At 42.0% G+C, this 19,034-nt stretch overlaps 2 protein-coding genes across 3 annotated transcripts in view; one reads left to right on the forward strand and one right to left on the reverse strand.

The window, feature by feature from the left end:
- Positions 1 to 19,034, reverse strand: part of col5a1 (procollagen, type V, alpha 1) — a 65,366-nt gene that overhangs the window by 40,722 nt on the left and 5,610 nt on the right. Inside the window, exons 2-4 of the mRNA XM_088434888.1 lie at positions 9,843 to 10,010; positions 6,703 to 6,916; positions 5,248 to 5,410 (exon numbers count right to left, since the gene is read on the reverse strand). Coding sequence (XP_088291014.1) covers positions 5,248 to 5,410; positions 6,703 to 6,916; positions 9,843 to 10,010 — 545 coding nt within the window. The remainder of the gene's footprint in view (positions 1 to 5,247; positions 5,411 to 6,702; positions 6,917 to 9,842; positions 10,011 to 19,034) is intronic.
- The window catches only part of LOC148412003 (uncharacterized), a 39,223-nt gene continuing 28,287 nt past the window's right edge, over positions 8,099 to 19,034 (forward strand). Inside the window, exons 1-5 of one of the 2 annotated variants that reach the window (XM_088434892.1) lie at positions 8,099 to 9,443; positions 10,629 to 11,206; positions 13,664 to 13,740; positions 14,169 to 14,237; positions 17,905 to 18,013. In XM_088434892.1, coding sequence (XP_088291018.1) covers positions 14,235 to 14,237; positions 17,905 to 18,013 — 112 coding nt within the window. In that variant the 5' untranslated portion in view covers positions 8,099 to 9,443; positions 10,629 to 11,206; positions 13,664 to 13,740; positions 14,169 to 14,234. Of the gene's footprint in view, positions 11,207 to 13,663; positions 13,741 to 14,168; positions 14,238 to 17,904; positions 18,014 to 19,034 lie in introns of both variants that reach the window. The other variant, XM_088434891.1, reaches the window with a different exon arrangement.

Genomic DNA, 19,034 nt, shown 5'->3' on the forward strand with positions numbered 1-19,034 from the left:
CAATACTTTTGCTACCTAAAGTAATTGACTACTTTAGTACATTTTGTACCTAATGTAATCAATTACTTTGATATGTTTAGTACTTAAACTAATCAATTACTTTAACGCTTTTATTACTTTAAACTTTAATGCTTTTAATAGCAACAGTAAATAATCAATTCAGGTCTGTCAGTATCTGAAGTAAGCAATTTCTTCAATCATTTTGCGACCTAAATTAATTGATTACTTTAGTTTACTTTTACTTTACTTTAGTACTTTTAATAACAAAAGTAGCAACTTACTTTAGTACATAAAGTGACAAATTACTTTCTTACTTCCTCCATCAAGGATTTTGTTTTGAATCCACCAGCGGTTTTGACAGCATGGTTTCGCGAAACATTTGAAAAGCTTTGTGGAAAAAGTATATAGAACTACCTCAGACTGAATGAACTCTAAACACACAAAAAAAAAAAAATTGAAATACGTTTTTGGAAGTGTGTTAGTACTTTTGCCCCCACAATCCCCGCTAAAGATCTTAATCCGGTATCTCTACGGACCATATTCCCATTTCCTGTTTTTTTTTTTTTTTTTTTCTGGGGTGTGGAAAGGTGGAAGGAAACCAGATGAGTTTGCCTCCTATACCAGACGGCGCTGGCCTGTTTGGTTTTTCCCAGAAAAAGTGCTGAGAGGGAATAAAAAGAGTGCAAACATCTGAATCCACTTTGGGATCGCATCCTAATTGGAGGAACGGATATTCCCTTCCCGCACCCAAAAGTATGGAAAAAGGTGACACACGGATGATGCGTTGAAGGACAATCAGCATGTTTGAGCAGGGTCGCTGTGAATACAAAAATAAGTAAAAACGAACCGAATGAGGCCCCTTTCACGTCGCGAAAAATTGACTTTTATAAAAAACGATTTTAACGTCTAAAGTTGTGAATGGAGCCCAGTCAAAAAAAAACACAAAAAAGAATCCATGACATCAAATTTCGTCAATGGATCTTTATCATCAAAAGTAGGCAATTGAGGCCAGAAAATATGGATCCATAACGTTAAAATTCGTCAATGAAGACCAGTAAAAATTGACGTACTCATGAAACGTCACAGTTGTCAATAGAGCCCCGTAAAAATTGATAGGCGCTACAAAGCCAAAAATGGAGCTATAAAATTCAAAGTCATCACTGAAGCCCAGTAAAAAATTATAACGTCAAAATCTGCAACGGAGACGAGTAAAAAAATGGATCTATAACGTCAAACGTCATCAATGAGCAAAGTAAAAATTTGAACGTTATCGTCAAAAGTCCGCAATTGAGGTCAGTAAAAATTTGATCCATTACGTCAAAAATTGTCAATGAAGCCCATGAAAAATTGATTTATAACGTCAAAATCGTCAAAAGAGCAAAACACGCAACGTGAAAATCTCCAACGGAACCCAGTAAAAAATGGATCTATGACATTTAAAGTCATCATTGAAGCCCAGTGGAAATTGGTATACAACGTCAAAATCTGCAACGGAACAGAGTAAATAAAAAAAGTCGGCATTGGAGCCAAGTAAAAAAATGGATCCATATACTCAAAATCTGCAGCTGAGGCCAGTAAAAAAATGGACCTATAATGTCAAAAGTCGTCAATGGAGCCAAGTAAAAGGGATCTTTATCGTCAAAAGTTGGCAATTGAGGCCAGTAAAAAAATGGATCCATAACGTCAAAATCTGCAAGGGAGGCTTGTAAAAAAAATTGATCCGTAACGTCAAAAGTCGTCAATGAATTCCAGTAAAAATTGATATACAACGTCAAATTTTTCAATAGAGCCCCGTAAAAGTTCATGTACAATGTCAAAATATGCAACGCCCTGTAAAAAAAAAAAAGACTCTATAACGCAGGTGTTGAACTCCAGTCCTCGAGGACCGGTATCCTGCATGTTTTTGAAGCTTCTATTTCAAACACACCAGATTCAGATGAAGATGATACTTTTCAAGTTCCTGCAGAGCTAACGAGAAGCTAATTATTTGAATCAGGTGTGTTGGGCAGAGAAAACCGAAAAACAAGCAGGATACCGGCCCTCGAGGACTGGAGTTCGACACCTAAGCTCTATAAATGTCATCATTGAAGCCCAGTAAAAATTGGTGTATAACGTCAAAATTTGCGACGGAACAGAGTAAAAAAAAAAGATTTATAACATCAAAATTCGTCAATTGAGCCAAGTGAAAAATTGATCTGCAATTGAGGTCAGTAAAAAAATGGAGCCAGATCGTCAAAATCTGCAACGGAGGCCAGTAGAAAAACGATCCATAAAATCAAGCATAACGTCAAAAGTCGTCAATGGCATCGAATGGGTTCAAATGAAAATGTAAAAAAGAAAACAGTGTGTTCCACATCCCCTCACTCTGGACCTCCTTAATTTGCGATAGTAGAAGAAATCCGCGAATGATGTCATAGCGTTTGGCGACCACTCCAACACTGACCTCAGCTGCTGGCTCATCACATTTTCCAAAGTTGGCGGCCACACCGAGCGTTCACCAGCCTCGCCGTCGTATCCTTTTTTTATTTCTCTCCCTTCGTAATTGCTCGACGAAATTGCATTTGCTGACCTCCAACAAGTAAACATAAAGTGCAGGATTTGCCGTCCGTTGAACGTCCTGTACGTAGTAATCGGGACGTTTGCGTTGGGCAGGCGGAGACGAGCCACCGACTTGCGGACGTTTGTCCCGCTGACCGCGACATCCACTCGGGAAACCAAACCACAAACCAAAACTTGAGGGTAAGTAGCGCTCTTATACCGCCGCCGAGTCCACATTACATTTACGCTAAGCGCAGGGTATCATTTTATCTGATTTATCAGACTTGATACTACATTTGTTGAGGTACCTCCAGATGTATTTTATTCAGCAATTGCAGGATATATATAATGAAACATCCGCTGGATTATTTCAAAAATGTATATTTACCGTGTAAAACTGAGCAAAGTGAAGGCAAAAAAGGAGTTACGATCATTTGTAAATGGGCAGTTTGATGTTCCAATTAATTTGCTCTCAGTTTGTCAACTGTACTGATCCTGTCAGTTCAGTGAAATTTGCCGATACCTGCAGGCTGCCATGTAACTTAAACCGTTCATGCTAATTTGCTAGAAAGAAATGTGGGCCAGGCCAAGTTAAAACCAAACCCGAGCCAAACGCCAGTATTGTTGATTCATGTTCCAATTGATTTGCTGTCAATTTGAGAAAAAAACGCAGCCACGACATTGAAAAGCATTACATTAGATTTGCTGATACCTGCCGAAACTCTGCTGGGATTTCATATTATTCCCTGAAGTTCCTTCGCGTGCCCCCAGGGGTACACGTGCCCCCATTTGATAACCATTTGATCGATTGAATGATTGAAATTTTGACCAACAAAATTCACTTAGTCACAACCCGTCTGGAAAACCTGAAATTTAAATGATTTTAAAAAGACATTTTTTCCCCTCCTTTTTATGATACTCTACATCTGGTTTGAAAGTATATGCTCCCTCTCTATGACCCCCCCCCCCCCCCCCCCCCCCCCCTCCCAATCCCCCACCCAGTAGTGCCGATGAAAATTCGTGGCCTCCCGCCATCATTCCCTCCTCTAGTAAGAACATTTGTGAGAGAGTTCAACTTGTTTCTACACGTGATTATTCTGGCTCCACCGCGTGAAACCCAGCACGCATGGTAAGTACTCCCGACGAGAGAAAAAAAAAAAAAATAGCGTGATCAGACTAAACGGCGGCGGGGCGAAGGGAGCAAGGGGAGAATGCTTTGGAAAGTATGCCGTGTAGTTTTCCATCTTCTGCCGGAGAGTCTTGTCTGTCCCGCCTGCAAACTGCGGGACAAGCAGCGGGGAAGGCGTTTAAAGCAAAAAAAAAATTAAATTTACATGTCGGGGTCCATGGAAGCTTCCAATGTTCCTATAGTCATGGCCCTACCACTGTACATAAGTCATAATGTGCCCTATTATATCACTAATGTACTTTTGAAGTAAGAACTTGTGAAAAAAACGTTGAGAAATCAACCGAAAATTTATTATAATCCTTACAATCGTTTTGGTTCGTTCGTATTTGTGGAAATTTCCAAAAACTTCCACTTCTCCTCCCTTCTGCGATGTTAAAGTCTCTCCGTGTTGCTCATGCAAACTCCTGATGACGCAATAAAATTTTTTGATATTTAGCGAGTCTACTGACTCACCTTTTTTACCTGTTTACCGCCACCGTACGAATAATATGCCCTGTGACCGTGCATATATTGTTTTTTTTTTGTCGTGTATATATATATATATATATTTACGGTGAAAAAAGAAAGTACGTTTATCGCTGCTAGCGTATGTATGGTATTACGTAATGTTCTCTGATTGGTTTCTGGCTTGCAGCCTACTTTTCAGGCGTTTTCACAAACCTAGGCTAATATTGGGAAATGAAACATTAGCTTTTATAAAACCTCACTAGCTTCCATAAAAGAGTTAATCGCGGCTTTGTGCCCCTCAAGTTGTACAAGTGAATTAAATCGACGGAATAGTTTGTCAACTTGACATGAAGTGCTTGTGGTCCCACGCAGACAATGCCTTGGCATCATCATGTAACCCGTCGTAATTCTTCGTATTTCACTTCAAACAAAATCGACTTAAATAAATTGGCGTGATGCTAGGTAGCAAAGCCAAAAAAGAAATGTTCATCTGATGGCTTTAAACTTTAGCGAGTTTACAAGAATTCCCTTTGGATGCACGCCGTACAAGAAAATCGCTTACAACTGACTGGGAATGCTAACGCTATTGCTAAGTCCCTGCTCAATTTATTGCCATATAAAGACACGATCAGAACTGAATCGAGCTAACTCGGTGAATTCGGTTTCAGAACAGCAATCTGTCAAAACAAGTCAAACAGACGTCGTCTGCCATCTATGGACGCGGAATGCTAACAACTTGCTCCTCTTATCACTTTTTCACAAGCTACCAAACTTCCGACATTCCACAAATTCATCTGACTATCAAGCGAGCAGTCAGGAGCTCCAGCACATTTTCGACCGGGCCTACGCGCTAACACTCTGATTTACGGCACGTGGATCGTGGGCGAGCTCGGTCACCGACATGTCTGCGGAGGAAATGCCCGTCGTGGCCACAAACCTCAAATGGGCACCGATGTCCTTTACTGCCTCACAAAAAAAAAAAAAAAATCCAAACAGCTCAATGAGTTGCTTGACTGTAAAGCTTCTTTGTGTGTCTCATGCTATGAAATGAAGAGAACTCAAACATGGCCGACCTCAAAGACTTCTTCGTCAAGTATTCTGGTCCCGAAGACAATAATTCCTTTGGTGTCGATGATGGGGTGGGGCGATCGGAGCAGCTTCTGGGTGGTCTTCTTTTTACAGTCCAGAATGAGGGTGATGCTCTGCTTGTGCACACTGATGGCCACTCGATGCCACCTAGATGAGAAGAAGAGTTGTCCGTTTATTTGCCGGAGACTTTGTGGACCAAGTGGTTTTATTGTGCAGTCTTGGGTCCATTTTGAGCTTTACGTTTGTCAAGGAGCTTAGTTATACTAAACCACGAGTCCCATAGCCCTACTATACCGTAACTCCCTCAACGGCTTACTTACACCAAAGCCGATGCCCTAACCTCGAACGCAAAAGCCAGTCCCGAACCCTTTTTTCCTAACCCAACCCCAAAACCCTAAATTAAATGTCTCAACATGTCTAACCCTGACCATTCGCCAATCTCCTAACCCAACTTAATTCCTCTAAACCAATTTAACACCTAGATTTTTTCATCATCCTTTTACCACAGCCTATTCATAATTTGTAACCCTAACTCCTCACTCAAACCCCGAACAGTAACCTGAACCAGACAAACCTGTCGCTGCTAGAATTTGTCTTTTCCCCTTTAAGCCCTCATCCATCCCCTGACCTTAAACATTAACCTTAACCCCAAGACCCTCCCCAATAACTGAAAGCTAATCCATGAACAAACCCTTACCCTACTGACCTTAACCCTACTCAATACCAACTCCTGATCGCTTAACTCCTTATCTCTAAACCAAAGGCTCAACCTAAAAGCCCTATCTCTAAACCAAAGGCTCAATCTAAAAGCCCGACCCGCTATGCTAAATGTATTCACCACATGCTAAAACACCCTCTAAATCTAACTAGCTAATCCCAACTCACTAGCTCAAATCTCCTTGCTAACCTTAGACCTCTTCCTACCCTCACTATGAGCTCCACAACCCTACTAACCTAAAACCTAACCCCCTCACCCATATAAAAGGTATACTCTAAAATCTGAAGCCAAACCCATCCCCGATCCCCAGTTCCCCAATCCATAAATTTAAAATCTAACTTAAACTCTAAAACAAATCACCTAAACCCGCCTCAATATCCCTCATCCTTTTATCAAACCCATACATTAATCATGATTCACAACCCTCAATCTTAACCCGAACCATAACGGTAACCTTAACCTCACAAATGCTAAACCTATCCCTGCTCCACCTTTAACCCGTAATCCCATCCCCTCGAAACCCTTAATCTTGAATTCAAGAAAATTCTAGGCCCATCCCTTAACCGAAACATAAACTGTGAGCCTACCCACAAATTTGTCATTTCTCAACCCCAACTCACTAGCCCAAATCCCCTTGCTAACCTTAACTCTACCCTATCCTACCCCAGACTCCTAAACTGAACCCCAAACGGTGATCCCCCCACGAAATAAATCCACCTACTTTCCGTCGGCCAGGTTGATCCCCCTGAAGAGCGGGTAGTCCTCCGGTCCGGGCTTTCCCGTGTGGTCCTCGTAGAGGAATACGGGCGAACGCCCCATTTCCAGTCCCAGTTGCTGGATTCCCTGCTCGTTGTACACGGACAACAGGAATGACTGGCTGCCCTTCTTGGGCTTCACTGTGGCCAAGATGGAAAAGTCCTCAGGGAACGCATCACCTGGACGGAGAAAGGAAAAAGTTAAGTACTTGGGTCGGAGAACTGGCGTATTTTGATGGAGTAAGACACAAAGACAGAAGAGGGTATGAGTATACGGAAGAATCGCATAATCCAGTTTGGAGCAACATGAGGAAACAATCAGCTGGAGAAGCTGGCGGTACAATTGCTTGTAAAACCTCCAAAGGCTAATCAACTATCTTCCAAAGCGCTCTTTTGAGATTTTTTTTCTTTTTTTATGAGGCCCCATAAAAAAGTATCAAATAGTATATAGATGCATACAAATGAGCATATTTGGGAATTACCAAAACTTTTTTTCCCCGTGCTTTTTTTTCTACAATCTTTCACTTTTATGGAAGCTGGCATTGGATTCCACTCGTAATACCTTGCTGGTTGATCCTCGAGGTGGAGACGAGCAAGAAAACATTTCGGTAGCTCGAGACAAAAATGGAGGTGCCAGCTCTCTATCTTCAGAATTGTGGCTGCCAATTCACGTAGCCGCTTGACGGCTACTTTTGAGGCAAAATACAGTACAGCGTCCTTCAGGCCCTGATTTTCTCAGAGTCTCAGAGATGATGACTCAGGACCAGGGGGCAAGTGTCAGGGAAGCAAAACAAAACAATTCGGAGCATTCCAGAAGGGTTTCTCCGTCGACGTTTTCCAAGGACGCCCACGGAGGATCTTTCGCCAAACGTAAGAATAGACTTTCTCCTCAGGATCACCCTCCCGTTTGGGAAGGCTCGGGTTTCCTCCTGGAATGCTTCACCTCTAAAATCGCTAATTCGGGGGCCACCAGGTGAGCGATATCCCACATTGTTTGAGCTGCACTCGCTTATTACGAACTGGAAAATTCAAAATATCGACATTTTCAGCTTAAAATTGGTGTTTTGCGCCCCAAAATGTTGTATTTTTTTTCACCTTATTTGAATAATCTGAAGTGTTAGCCAATATCACTTGAATTGATTAATAAACATAAACGCAATTAATATATACTGTATGGCTATTTTGAGGTCTATGTATATGGCCGTAGTGTTACATTTAATAGGGGCCACTAAAACATTTTACAGCCCCCAGAAAGCGAAATGAGTCAAAAAAAAAAAAAACACAAGATGCTGACGAGAAGAACCCTGGCGGCGTTAGCTTCTGTAGCCCGAGGCGATAATTTGCACATCGCCTCAGCAGACGTAGTACGGCATGGGAACCGTGCATTATAATTAGCCTGCCCTTTTCAGGCCGTAAAGGTAATAGAAAGGACTTGTGTTTCTGGTTTTAAACGAATCATCCTTTCCCCACGTTTGATGACTGCATGTCTGCGCTTTTCCACAACGCCGCCGCAACTGCTTGTAGCGCTGTCCAACATCGTTTAGCATCTCTTTGTCATTCCTTCGTGGACATTTTTTAAGGATTAGGTGGTAGAAAGCTGAGCTTAATAGTTTCAAAGAGTCTTAGCTGTGCTGGAAAAATTAATGGGATGGAGTGATGTCACTTAAAACGTTTTTTTTTTTTTGCTAGAGCTAAATGCTACCTGTTAGCATGGCTTTAGTCGCACTTGGTTTGTGTTTGAGATTGTTTACATGTTAATATAAACATCAAAATCGTTTTTCAACTTTTTTTTTGAAAGAATGGCCGGAACAACTAAGATTATTTTAATGTTATCATAAAGATAGCTGCTAATAATGCCTCACACAAATGTTGCTTTTATGACAGGTTACCTTTTGTCGTGTTAGGTCACAGAAATAAGATAAAAATGCAAAAATAGGCTAAATGTTTTGAACATAATGCTTAACAAGAAGACTAGCTTGGGTCTTCTTTCAAAGTCGACTAGAAACGTATAATTTTTTAAACAAGTTTATTCAGTTTTTCAACAGAAATGTGTTGTAGTGTCATGTTCAAAAACGGAAGCGAAAAAATTCTGCAAACATATAGCCTGACGCTAGATAGCTCCTACGGATAGCTTGCAGCTAATGTTTTTCTATTATGAATACAGGCCATAGTTTTTAAAGTTTTGACAGAAAAGTCGCCGGTATCATTTTCAAAAACTCTGAAGACCTTTTTTTTCAACATAAAGTTAAAAAAACAACTCATATCCAGTAACCCTCGGAGCCGTGCCTGCCAAAGTCCCGTAATTACACCACGAGCATCCAAATAGAAGCTCATCTGACCGCTCTTTGCTCCAAAGCGAATATTGTGATTTGGTAGCGCATGACGGCAAAGCCGTTTAACAAGGAGGACGGCAGCGTGATGCGATACAAACGGCCAACAAAGACGAAAAACTTCTGACATGGATGGTGGTCTGATCCGTTTTAAATTCGCTCGTCTTTCTGCCTCCCGACCACATCACTGCACCGTTTTTATTTTACCCGCCAATCGTTAAATTACTCCAAGAATGAAAAATCTTTCTGGGGTCCAAAAGAAAAAAAATATGATGACACTACAAAGCAAAGCGAAATGATGGACGGTGGAAAATGACGGCGCTCCTGGGAAAACGGAGAGAAAATGAGAAAAGAAGCCCCAAAGCCACGTCGGCGCGGTATAACCCGTAGCAGCCGTAACCCGTATAACCCGTGTGGCCTTCGGGACACGCTCCATTTTTTTAATCTCAATTCCTGAAATACTTGTTTTACTTTTAAATTCACATATTTGATCAATCATAAGAACTTGGCGTACTTTGAATACTTTGAAGTTTAAAAAAAAACCTCCTCCAGATGCTTTTGACAGCTGGAGTTGGTGCTAGGTGGCTGACATAAATTCTCAAGTTCCGGGAGCCCATAAAATTGCCACCCGTCGGGCACGAAGGAAAAAAAGGAAATTGCTCTCCCGCCACGTTTGGCCGTTATATCCCTGCCTTACTGCCGTGCGGGCTCGAAAGTTGGTAAAAATGGGAGTGAGTAAGACACCTGCACAGGATGAGAGTCAAGGCAAAGCTCACCTGGGTACAGCTGTTTGGTGGGGGCACTGAGCTGCGCCTCTTTGGAGACTCTGTAGGCTACGTCGGGTCCTTGCGACGACCGCCGATTCGAGCAGAAGCCCGTTGATCTTGTGACGCCTTCTGGTAAATTGGGAAAATCTAAAATCTTCAAGAGGTTCACCGGGTCCGCTGCACAGAAGAAAGAAAGAAATCATTAGTCCTTGACTTTGGAGCATAATTTGACGTGTGGCTGTTAGCCGCTAGCTACTAAATTTGCTACCAGCCGCTAAATTAGCAGGATATTCCATGAAAACGGTAATTTTGCATCCAAAAGCAAAAAAAAAAAAAAAAAACAATGGGCCTATAGCAATAGAAGACAATCGGAAATATATAACAGCAGCATAGCATGATTTGAGGTAACAACGTTACGTTTTTGAACTATTCAAGTGACTATGCTTCTTTTCAACACTCGTAGTTTAATTCAAAAAACAAAACAAAAAAACAAGCTTTTTCTGGTTGTAAGGTGATAAAATCATGCTGCCTTTTCTATTAATAATTTGCACAACGTTGTTTTAATGTAATTATCGATGAACCATTTTCGGGTGAAAAAACACTTGCGACGACGGCAAACGTTGCGTTCAAAACACTCGCTCCTTCCATGCGACATTGGGAAGCCGCATCCCAAAACGTGCATTTAGCACACTTGCCGCGGCCACCAGAATACACACATGGGGTCAAGCCTACCCAAACCGGAACCGCACCCCATTGAAGTGCCAAAACCGCTTTGTTCAACAGCTGTTCCCACAGAAAGCATTCAAGCTCGGTCCATGTGGACAGAAGAAGGGGTCGTGTCTACAAGGGACGGGTAAACACCGGGGACGGACGGCCCAATTTTTATGGCGCGGACAGAACAAAAGTGAGTGCTGTTCTCAATGGAAAGTTCCCATGCGCAGGTATGGCATTCTTTGGAGTCAGGCGGCAACGGACCACACACAAACCAGAGAACTTCCATGCTTTTTATTGTGAATTTTGAAAAGTTTTGAACTGAAAGTTCCATAACAATTTCTCCGCATTTTTAATACTTGACATTTCTGGCCCTAGTTACGTATAAGAATGGGTTATTTATTGCCAAGATGTAAACTTTCATTTCTGATTCCACAACGTACAGCATCTCCTGTTTGTTTTTTGTTTTTTTTTCTCGCATTCCTAGCGGGGGCAAACGGAGCAACTTTATCACAAATTATACAAACAACAAGTCGCCGTCAAGCATTCCGAGGAGGATTCATTCCGAGCGGAGGGACTTCCTAATCGGGATGTTCTCATCTGCTCTCTCACCGATCCGGCCGACACTTCCTGTCCGGGAGGACGGCGCACGCCCCCGCATGGTAATTATACTTGTGCAAATGAAGTCATGTTTCTCTTTCAAGCAACGAGCACCGATTTGAGGCACGATTGTTTTAATCCCACTTCCCTGAAACTGGATTTTCTAGTGTAAAATGAGAAGTCTTTGAATTTTTGTATTTATTGCTGTAAGTATTTAAAGGACCAAAAATTCGGCTGGGCAATATGGCCCAAAAAAAAATATATAAAAAAAATATATATTTTTTTTTTCATTCTAGACAAATTTCTGAATGACCATCATTTTCACACCCATTTTATTTAAAGAAGGTTTTCTTTGAAAACTACCCTGTAAAATCCAGTACTCGCTAGCTTTGACTACCTTCATATCTTCTGCATTAACGACAGAATGAATCAAAGGATCCGATCGCAACGCTCGGCGTTGTCCTCCTCAGACTGTTTTTACAAGCGAGCAGCCAACCGTTGCCTGTAGTTTCCGGCAGTCCTTTAATCGTCTTTACTTCCTTTTTTTTCCTCCTTTTAAGGGTACGAGCCCGCGTGTGGCCATTGACACTACTGGTTTGAGCATCAGTGACCCTTATCCGCCTATATAAACATATATATATATATATATATATATATATATATATATATATATATATATATATATATATATATATATATATATATATATATATATATATATATATATAAAACATTGCACTCAAGAACATCAAATTCTTTATCGACAGTAATTACTACTTTCCTAAAGTGCTAATTTGTTGCATTTTATGTTGTGACGAAAGTGCAGAAAAGCATCAGTAGATGAGTTTTATTTTAGCAAATAGCAGAGCCTAGCTTCGTACTTGCGTGTAGCAATCACAACATCCAGGTGTCAACTTATTAGTTTAGCGACAGCAAACAAAGCAATAACAACAGCGAAAATAACCGCAGCTGGGCAAGCAGTCGATCCAAATTGAGTCAGGACCTGGAGCGGCGCAACCCTGCCTGCGCTAATCCGCAATGACACGAGATAATCCCGTCAGGGAAACCGTTCATTGGGATAGCCCTGACACCGTTTTTAACTCTACCCGGGAAAGCAAAACAAAACAAAACAACTATCTACGTCCTACTTCTTACTTTATTAAAATATGCTTGTTACGTTTACCATCCTCCACAAACGAACGTTGAATATCAGTTTTTCCAGGGTTGGTCCTGAATGATTTTAAGGAGAAAGTGGTGAGCGGTTGCATCATCTGCGGTTGAAATTTGTTTGATTTCATGTCAGCTACAAGGATTTGTGACTATAAACCTCAAGCTTCTGACGTTCAAAAATTCTCGTCTGAAATATCACATACACCGTATTTTGCGGATTATAAAGCGCACTTAGCATTTTTGGATGTTTTGTTTTAATCGCGCAGGATATGTCAGTTCAGATTTGATAACCCAGTCAGAATTGAGTTTAGTGGAACGTTTACTATTATAATTACGTTTATCTTACCGAGATGAATGAGTACTTTTACCGCTATTTTTTTTAACAAGTCCTGAGTATGTTTGCCATCGCTTCCATCAATCACCCAATGCCTTCACATTCCTCGTTCCAATTTCCCCCATTTTCCCGGCATACAATCGGGGCTTTTTTTCCACCCCCCACATCTAAGAACCCGCGGCGAGGTCAAAGTAAGGTGAGCCAAGCGCGAAAGGTGCAACGCTAACACAATGGCGCGTTCTCAGCGAGAAAGACCACCAAAAAGTCTCTCCAATGCCAGGCTACGTACCCGGCCGCGGGCAAACATTAGCGAGACACACGGCGTCATTCACCGACTTGGGAAGCCATGACGACCACATCCCAAGCTGTCAGTCGCCACCTTGTTAAATCGGGATGTTTACCCACTTAGTGAAAGCACCTCGGGGACCACCACCTTTGGGCCCACCTGCTAAAAATACCCCTCACATCCAAGGGGTTTCCCCTCGCAGACACGCTAGGTGTTCCCGTTTGTAGATGCAAAGAAGCAAAATGCTACATTATATCCTTTCTGCGAGTTAAAATGGAAGTTTAGGGCCTTTTTAAAGACTGCACGTAAGATTCATTGCCCACTTGGACTTTATCGTACTCAAGGGGTTCATTTTTACAGTAATTTCGAATTAGCTAAAGTGCTAGCATAGGTGAGTGATAGACCACGAATGTAGCTAGCTACCAATGGAACGGAATTGTCACAAAACTGAGACCCTGCCTTTTTTTTCTTATTTATATTTTACTAGTTGGTTACAAAATGATTGTATGGGTTTCTGATCTTTGTTATGCTAAAGTGCTAATAGCTAGTTTAGTTACACTAGTTTTTTCAGAACGTTTCCTGCCTTAACGTTAGATTTTAATGGTTTTGTCAACTAAATATTGAACCTTAGATGAGCCCTCTACCAAGTGTCTGTAGTCACTCTTCATTTGACACACGGTCAATAATTAGCGCTGTTTTCTCGCAAGATCTTATTCTCTCTTTGAACAGGTCCATTAGATGACATTTTTGACACAAGAGCTTTCTACAAAGTCAGCAGTGTCCTGGGGCCACATTTTTGACACAAGGTAAATAAGCATGTCGTTGTGTTGCCTTTTTAAGCTAATTACCTTCTAACACCTTCCTTCATTAAACTGTACTGCAAGATTACATTTTCACACAAGCAATTTTACACGACCGACAGTTTGACACATGGTAAAAGAGCGGGAATTCTGTTTTGTTGTGTGTTTTTGTTGTGGAGGATGTTTCAACACAAAATGAGCTACCGATGAAGAGTCTTAATTTGACACAAGGTGAAGATTTGCGAAAATTTGCAAGAGCTCTTCCTCCCTCTGAACAGGTCCATGAGATTACATTTTTGACACGAGCGCTTTCTACAAAGTCAGCAGTGTCCCGGGGCCACCTGTTTGACACAGGCTAAATAAGCGCGTTATATTTAGATATATTGCGTTGCATTTTTGCCTAATTATCTTCTAACACTTTCCTTCTCTCCAAGATCAAATTTTCACACAAGATGAACTTTCTAAGAGTCAGCAGTTTCACATGACCAGCAGTTTGACACATGGTAAATAAGTATGAATTCTGTTTAAAATTGTATCCTGCTCCACCTTACTGCAATCTGGATTTTTACACAGAATAGTACAATTTCAAAGGGCCGCCCGTTTGACACGCGGTAAAGGGGCGTAAATCCGATTGAAAATTTCTTCATCCCAACCTAATGTCTTTTTTTTTCAGTCGCGTTGCCTGACATTCAATTTTTAACGCTAGATGAACTTTATATGAAGAGGGACTGCCATTTTGACACTCGGTCAAAAGAAGAGCATTAAATTCTGTTCAAATATGCGGCGGCTTTGCGCGAATATCATTCACCCGCCCCGCGACCTTTTATTTCCACCTTCTTTTCTTTGAACAGTAGCTTGGGATCCATAATCCAGGTCTCGGCTCGGTGCCAAATGTGTGGCGGATCCCATTCCCAGTCTTTTCTTTTCCACTCCTTGTAGACTCTTCAGACAGCACCCGTTTCTTTGACAGGAGGGAGGGGAGCTAGAATAGTGAAATTTCATGGTGGGGAGGAGATTAACATTCCTCTTTCCTTCTTCCTCCTCCTCTTTCTCCTGACGGGCACGGACCCTTGGCGAAGTCCGGCCGACTCTCCGGGCGCGCATGCTTGACCTGGCTCCGAGGACAAGCAAGGGGTAATTAGCAGTCAAAACGAGGAGCCCAAAAACAAGAATACCCAACGAAATCTTCTCTCCACCTCACCGGGCGAGGTCGGTTCTCTGCAGGGATGTCAATATGCCAATTAGCCTCGTCATATGTCGTAAACATAACGCAAAACTTAACTCTGGTGCGCTGTGTAACCGCATCCTCAATGGGGCCCTCAATAGCACTTTAGCTTCGCTATCTTTCATACCTTGAACACTTTTACATCAACCCGCAGTTGTCGCCACAGCCTAATCCTCCAACTCTACATTTCAAACCTTCTTAGCGCATCCCCCGGCCCTCTTCCCCAAACCCTCCATACCTAATCCCTGACCCTAACAACCCCTCCAACCTGGCCTCAAAACACTCTAAGCTAAAATCCCTCCTAACTTGAACAGCCACAGCATTGTCATGCGATGCTAACCTTTCTAACACGGTTACCCCAAAATCCAGCCCATACACATGAACCCATCGCCTCAAAAGTTGAGTTTTTCTAAAATGAACCTCGGGAACCTAACCGGCAAATCGCTTTTCCTTAACCTCCAAATCCCCTTACCTCAACCCCCAAACCCTCACCGCCGTGTAGCCAGAATCGGACCGGAATCTCCACTCTCGGAACCCCAAAACCCCAACCCGAACTAATAAACCACCCCCAGCCCCTCTAAAGCTAACCACTGGAAACCAAACCACTGAATGGTCTAAACCAAACCTTGCGACCCGGTCTTCCTCCACTCCAATGCCAGAACCTGGTCGTCACGTTAGCTTGATTTTCTCTCGAAACCCCACGGCTTCTAATTCCAAACCCTTAACGCCGACCTTCCCCCTTAACTCAACCCTAAAACCGAGCCCGACCCTAATCACTTTTGCTGTGTGCGCCAATGGAACCATATCATAGCGAGAGGCGCTTGCATTAGCGCCGACCTTTAGCATGTGACCAGACATGGGAAATCATACTGCAAGCATTACGTCTGCTAGGTTGAGCTCATTACATGCACACACACACACACACACACACACACATCCGCAACATGGACATCATGTTGAGACAAGTCCAAGTGTCCACACGACACATACGCACACTCAAAACATGAGGCGCTTCCTAGCTTTGAACACCGCTTAGGTACTTAAGTAAGAAAGGTTTTTACTCTGTTCTAACCTAGAGCTACTAGCTAGCTTGCTAGTGCTAGCTCGTGTTGTCAAAAGTTGAACGGAGGCAACCGAACTCTTGACGGTTTCTGAAAGGCCTTCACCTTTTAATGCAAAATGTTATATCCAAGTTTTTGGTTTTTGTTTTTTTTTCCACTGTTTGGCTAGTAGTATCTAAAAAAAAAAAGGACTATAGTAAATAATTACTTCAGTATTTGATTACCTGTAGATCTGTCGACAGTAAATTATTACTGTTGAACATATTACATAAGTAATTAATGAGTTTAAGCAATAAGTACTGGAGTACTTTTTTAATACATTACTTTAGGTACTTATATACTGTAGTAACAATTTAAGTACCAAAGTCATCTTTAGTAGTTTAGTACCGCTCATTTTGAGACCCTACTCGATGCAAATCCTTGAAAATTTATGAAGAAAAATATCCCTGGCCTCTTAAAAAAAATGGAAAATAATTTTAAGATTGGATGAGTTCAGATCCAGATCATGCACAGGGACGTATCAAGTCCCAAGTCCTTTTGTCAATTCAAGTCACAGTTTTTCTCCGATCAAATTCCAATTCCAGTCACATCGACGAGTTTACTCGTGAACGGCAATGGTCAAATACCGATTTTCCTGGACAATGTCCAACCCGTACGACCCCTCACCGTGTCTCAAATCGAGTCAAAGCCAGAGTCTTTTACTTTATTATCAAGCTCAATCCCGAATCATAAAAAAGGTGCCTCAAGTTGACGCCAGTCTAGTTTACAAAAACTCAATTTGCTGCCATGACACCAAAAAACAAACACCCATGTGACCACTTCCAGAAGACACACCCACCAGGGACCGCACCAATACTCAATCATTAAGAACTCAGAACTCAGTTCCTCAACAAGCAACAAGACTTTAGTTGCCTCCACTTGTACATGTCAAACCAGAAACCATCTCTGTGAGCGCGCCGCCATTTTGCCACTGAAAAATGTCCTAATGTCTCTAAATCCTTGCTAGCTTGAAGCGGAAGCGAAAGAAAATCCGAAGACCCCGAACGATGAAGTTTGAGAGTGTTTTTCAAGGACTCTGGCTCGCTCCTTCTCTCTCTGTGTCTCATTGCTTTAGCAGAGCTCCAGATGGTTTACTTCACGGCGCCCGTGATATAAATCAGTCCACCCCTAACTAGAACGGAAAAACTGACTCAATGCTCCGCTGTTTCTTTTTTTTTTTTTTTTTTTTTTCCCTCGCACTCGAAAGCACAAAGAAGACTCAATAATGGTTTACGTTTCAAGACGCCAAAGTGGGAAGGCCTTCCAGAGCGCCTTTTCGGCGACCGCCGTTTTCTCGAAATTTTACAACTGCGTTTTTGGAAATCACACTTTTGGGACTGTGATTTAAAATCCTCCTCGGTTCTTTTGTGTGTTTGTCGTTAACGCTTTGCTAAAACAAAGAAGGAGGGAAAAAAAAACGGGAAAATACCGTAGTGTTTATAATTTTTACGTAACCTTATGAGAAAAGCGTACATTATAATAATGCGATAAAAATGCCACGTTTCACCGTGAGATTCCATTTTTTTTATTTTGCGAGAGAAGTAATTATTGAAAAAAAGTAATATTAGAAACCAAAACAGAAAAACAATATCTGTTTGGTAGCACATTTACCATTACCATTTTTACAGACCGAAACCAGCATCAGGATTCAATTCTACTTCAGCTAGTACTTTAGACGCAGAAAATTTCCTGAAACATAACCCTCAAAAAGCCTCCAGATTTTGTCTGTCATATACAAACCTAAAAGAAATATTCATAATTGAAAGTTTTCCTTGAGATTTTGTCTGTCATACATAAACCTAAAAGAAATATTCATAATTAAAAGTTTTCCTGATATGACTTCAGACACGGCTGCAAGTATTCTCTGGGCTGGCTGAAGATCCGGAGCCACTTTCAAGCCGCATCCACATCCAACACAAGCGTGACACCCCTGGTATTAAGTCGAAACCAAAAGGTAAGCAGAGCTGCGTCGTCACTTTAACGGAACGTGTTAAAAAGTGTCGGAATTGTTTTAAAGTATGCCAAAAAAAAAAGGTTATACTTTTTCGCGGTATTTTTTCTCGTTAGTCTTTTTGGTGCCTATCACAGCTTAATCACGTATGCCACGGATTGGTCGCCACTAAATAGAGGCAAATCAGTCATCGACCAATCACAAGACCCCTCAAAGCTGTCAGTCAGATATATTAACCGCCACTTCTTTGATATATTTTTAAAGGTTAGCTAGCGAAATCAGCGTATGGTCTATTTTTTCCATCGTATCTCCTCCGAATTCAACTACGTACAACCGTTGTAAATCATCCGGTTGGAAACAAGACAGGAGGAAAAAAAAAAAAAAACGCTTCGCCCAAGTATTCCTGCGGCCCAAACTGCGGCTAAGCCCGGCCGGGGGACGTGAGGTTGGAAAGGATGAGTCATGCGCTGATTATAAGACCCTCATTACACTTAAAAAAAAAAAAAAAAAAAAACTCACAACAACAACAGTTTTCTTGTGAAAGGACTACAATTCCCAAATGAACCGAGAGGTCGCCCGGAACATTCCTGTCCCCATCAGCTGTAACCCGAAACCCGAGCCGCGGAGCTTTTGTGCTCCCCGCGGCACATCCCGGCCCGATCGGGGACGGGGGGCGTAGGGGGGAGTGGGAGTGGGTGGGGGGCGTATTTTTACACACAGAGCGCCATTCAGCACTTTCAAACAATCGGCCTTAATTGCGACGGGATCTAATAGGCGGGATATACAGTGCAGGATGCCGTCCGTGAAGAATGGAACGTTTGTGCGCCAGAAAAAGGGGCGGGCCTAGATACCAGTGCGCAAGGGGGTCAAAATCCCGTCCGCCGGACTTTCTTGTACCTCAGGTAGAGCTAGCATGTTTAGCGGCTAGCTTGATGTTGGCAAAACGTTTCCGAAGCATCTTGATTATCGGAAATGATCGGAAAACGGTAAGATTTTTTTCAAGTGTTTGGCTCGGGAGGCTCTA

The sequence above is a fragment of the Hippichthys cyanospilos genome, chromosome 15 (genome assembly GCF_059441005.1).
Source record: "Hippichthys cyanospilos isolate Australia breed blue-spotted pipefish chromosome 15, RoL_Hcya_1.0, whole genome shotgun sequence".
Taxonomy (NCBI): Eukaryota; Metazoa; Chordata; class Actinopteri; order Syngnathiformes; family Syngnathidae; genus Hippichthys; species Hippichthys cyanospilos.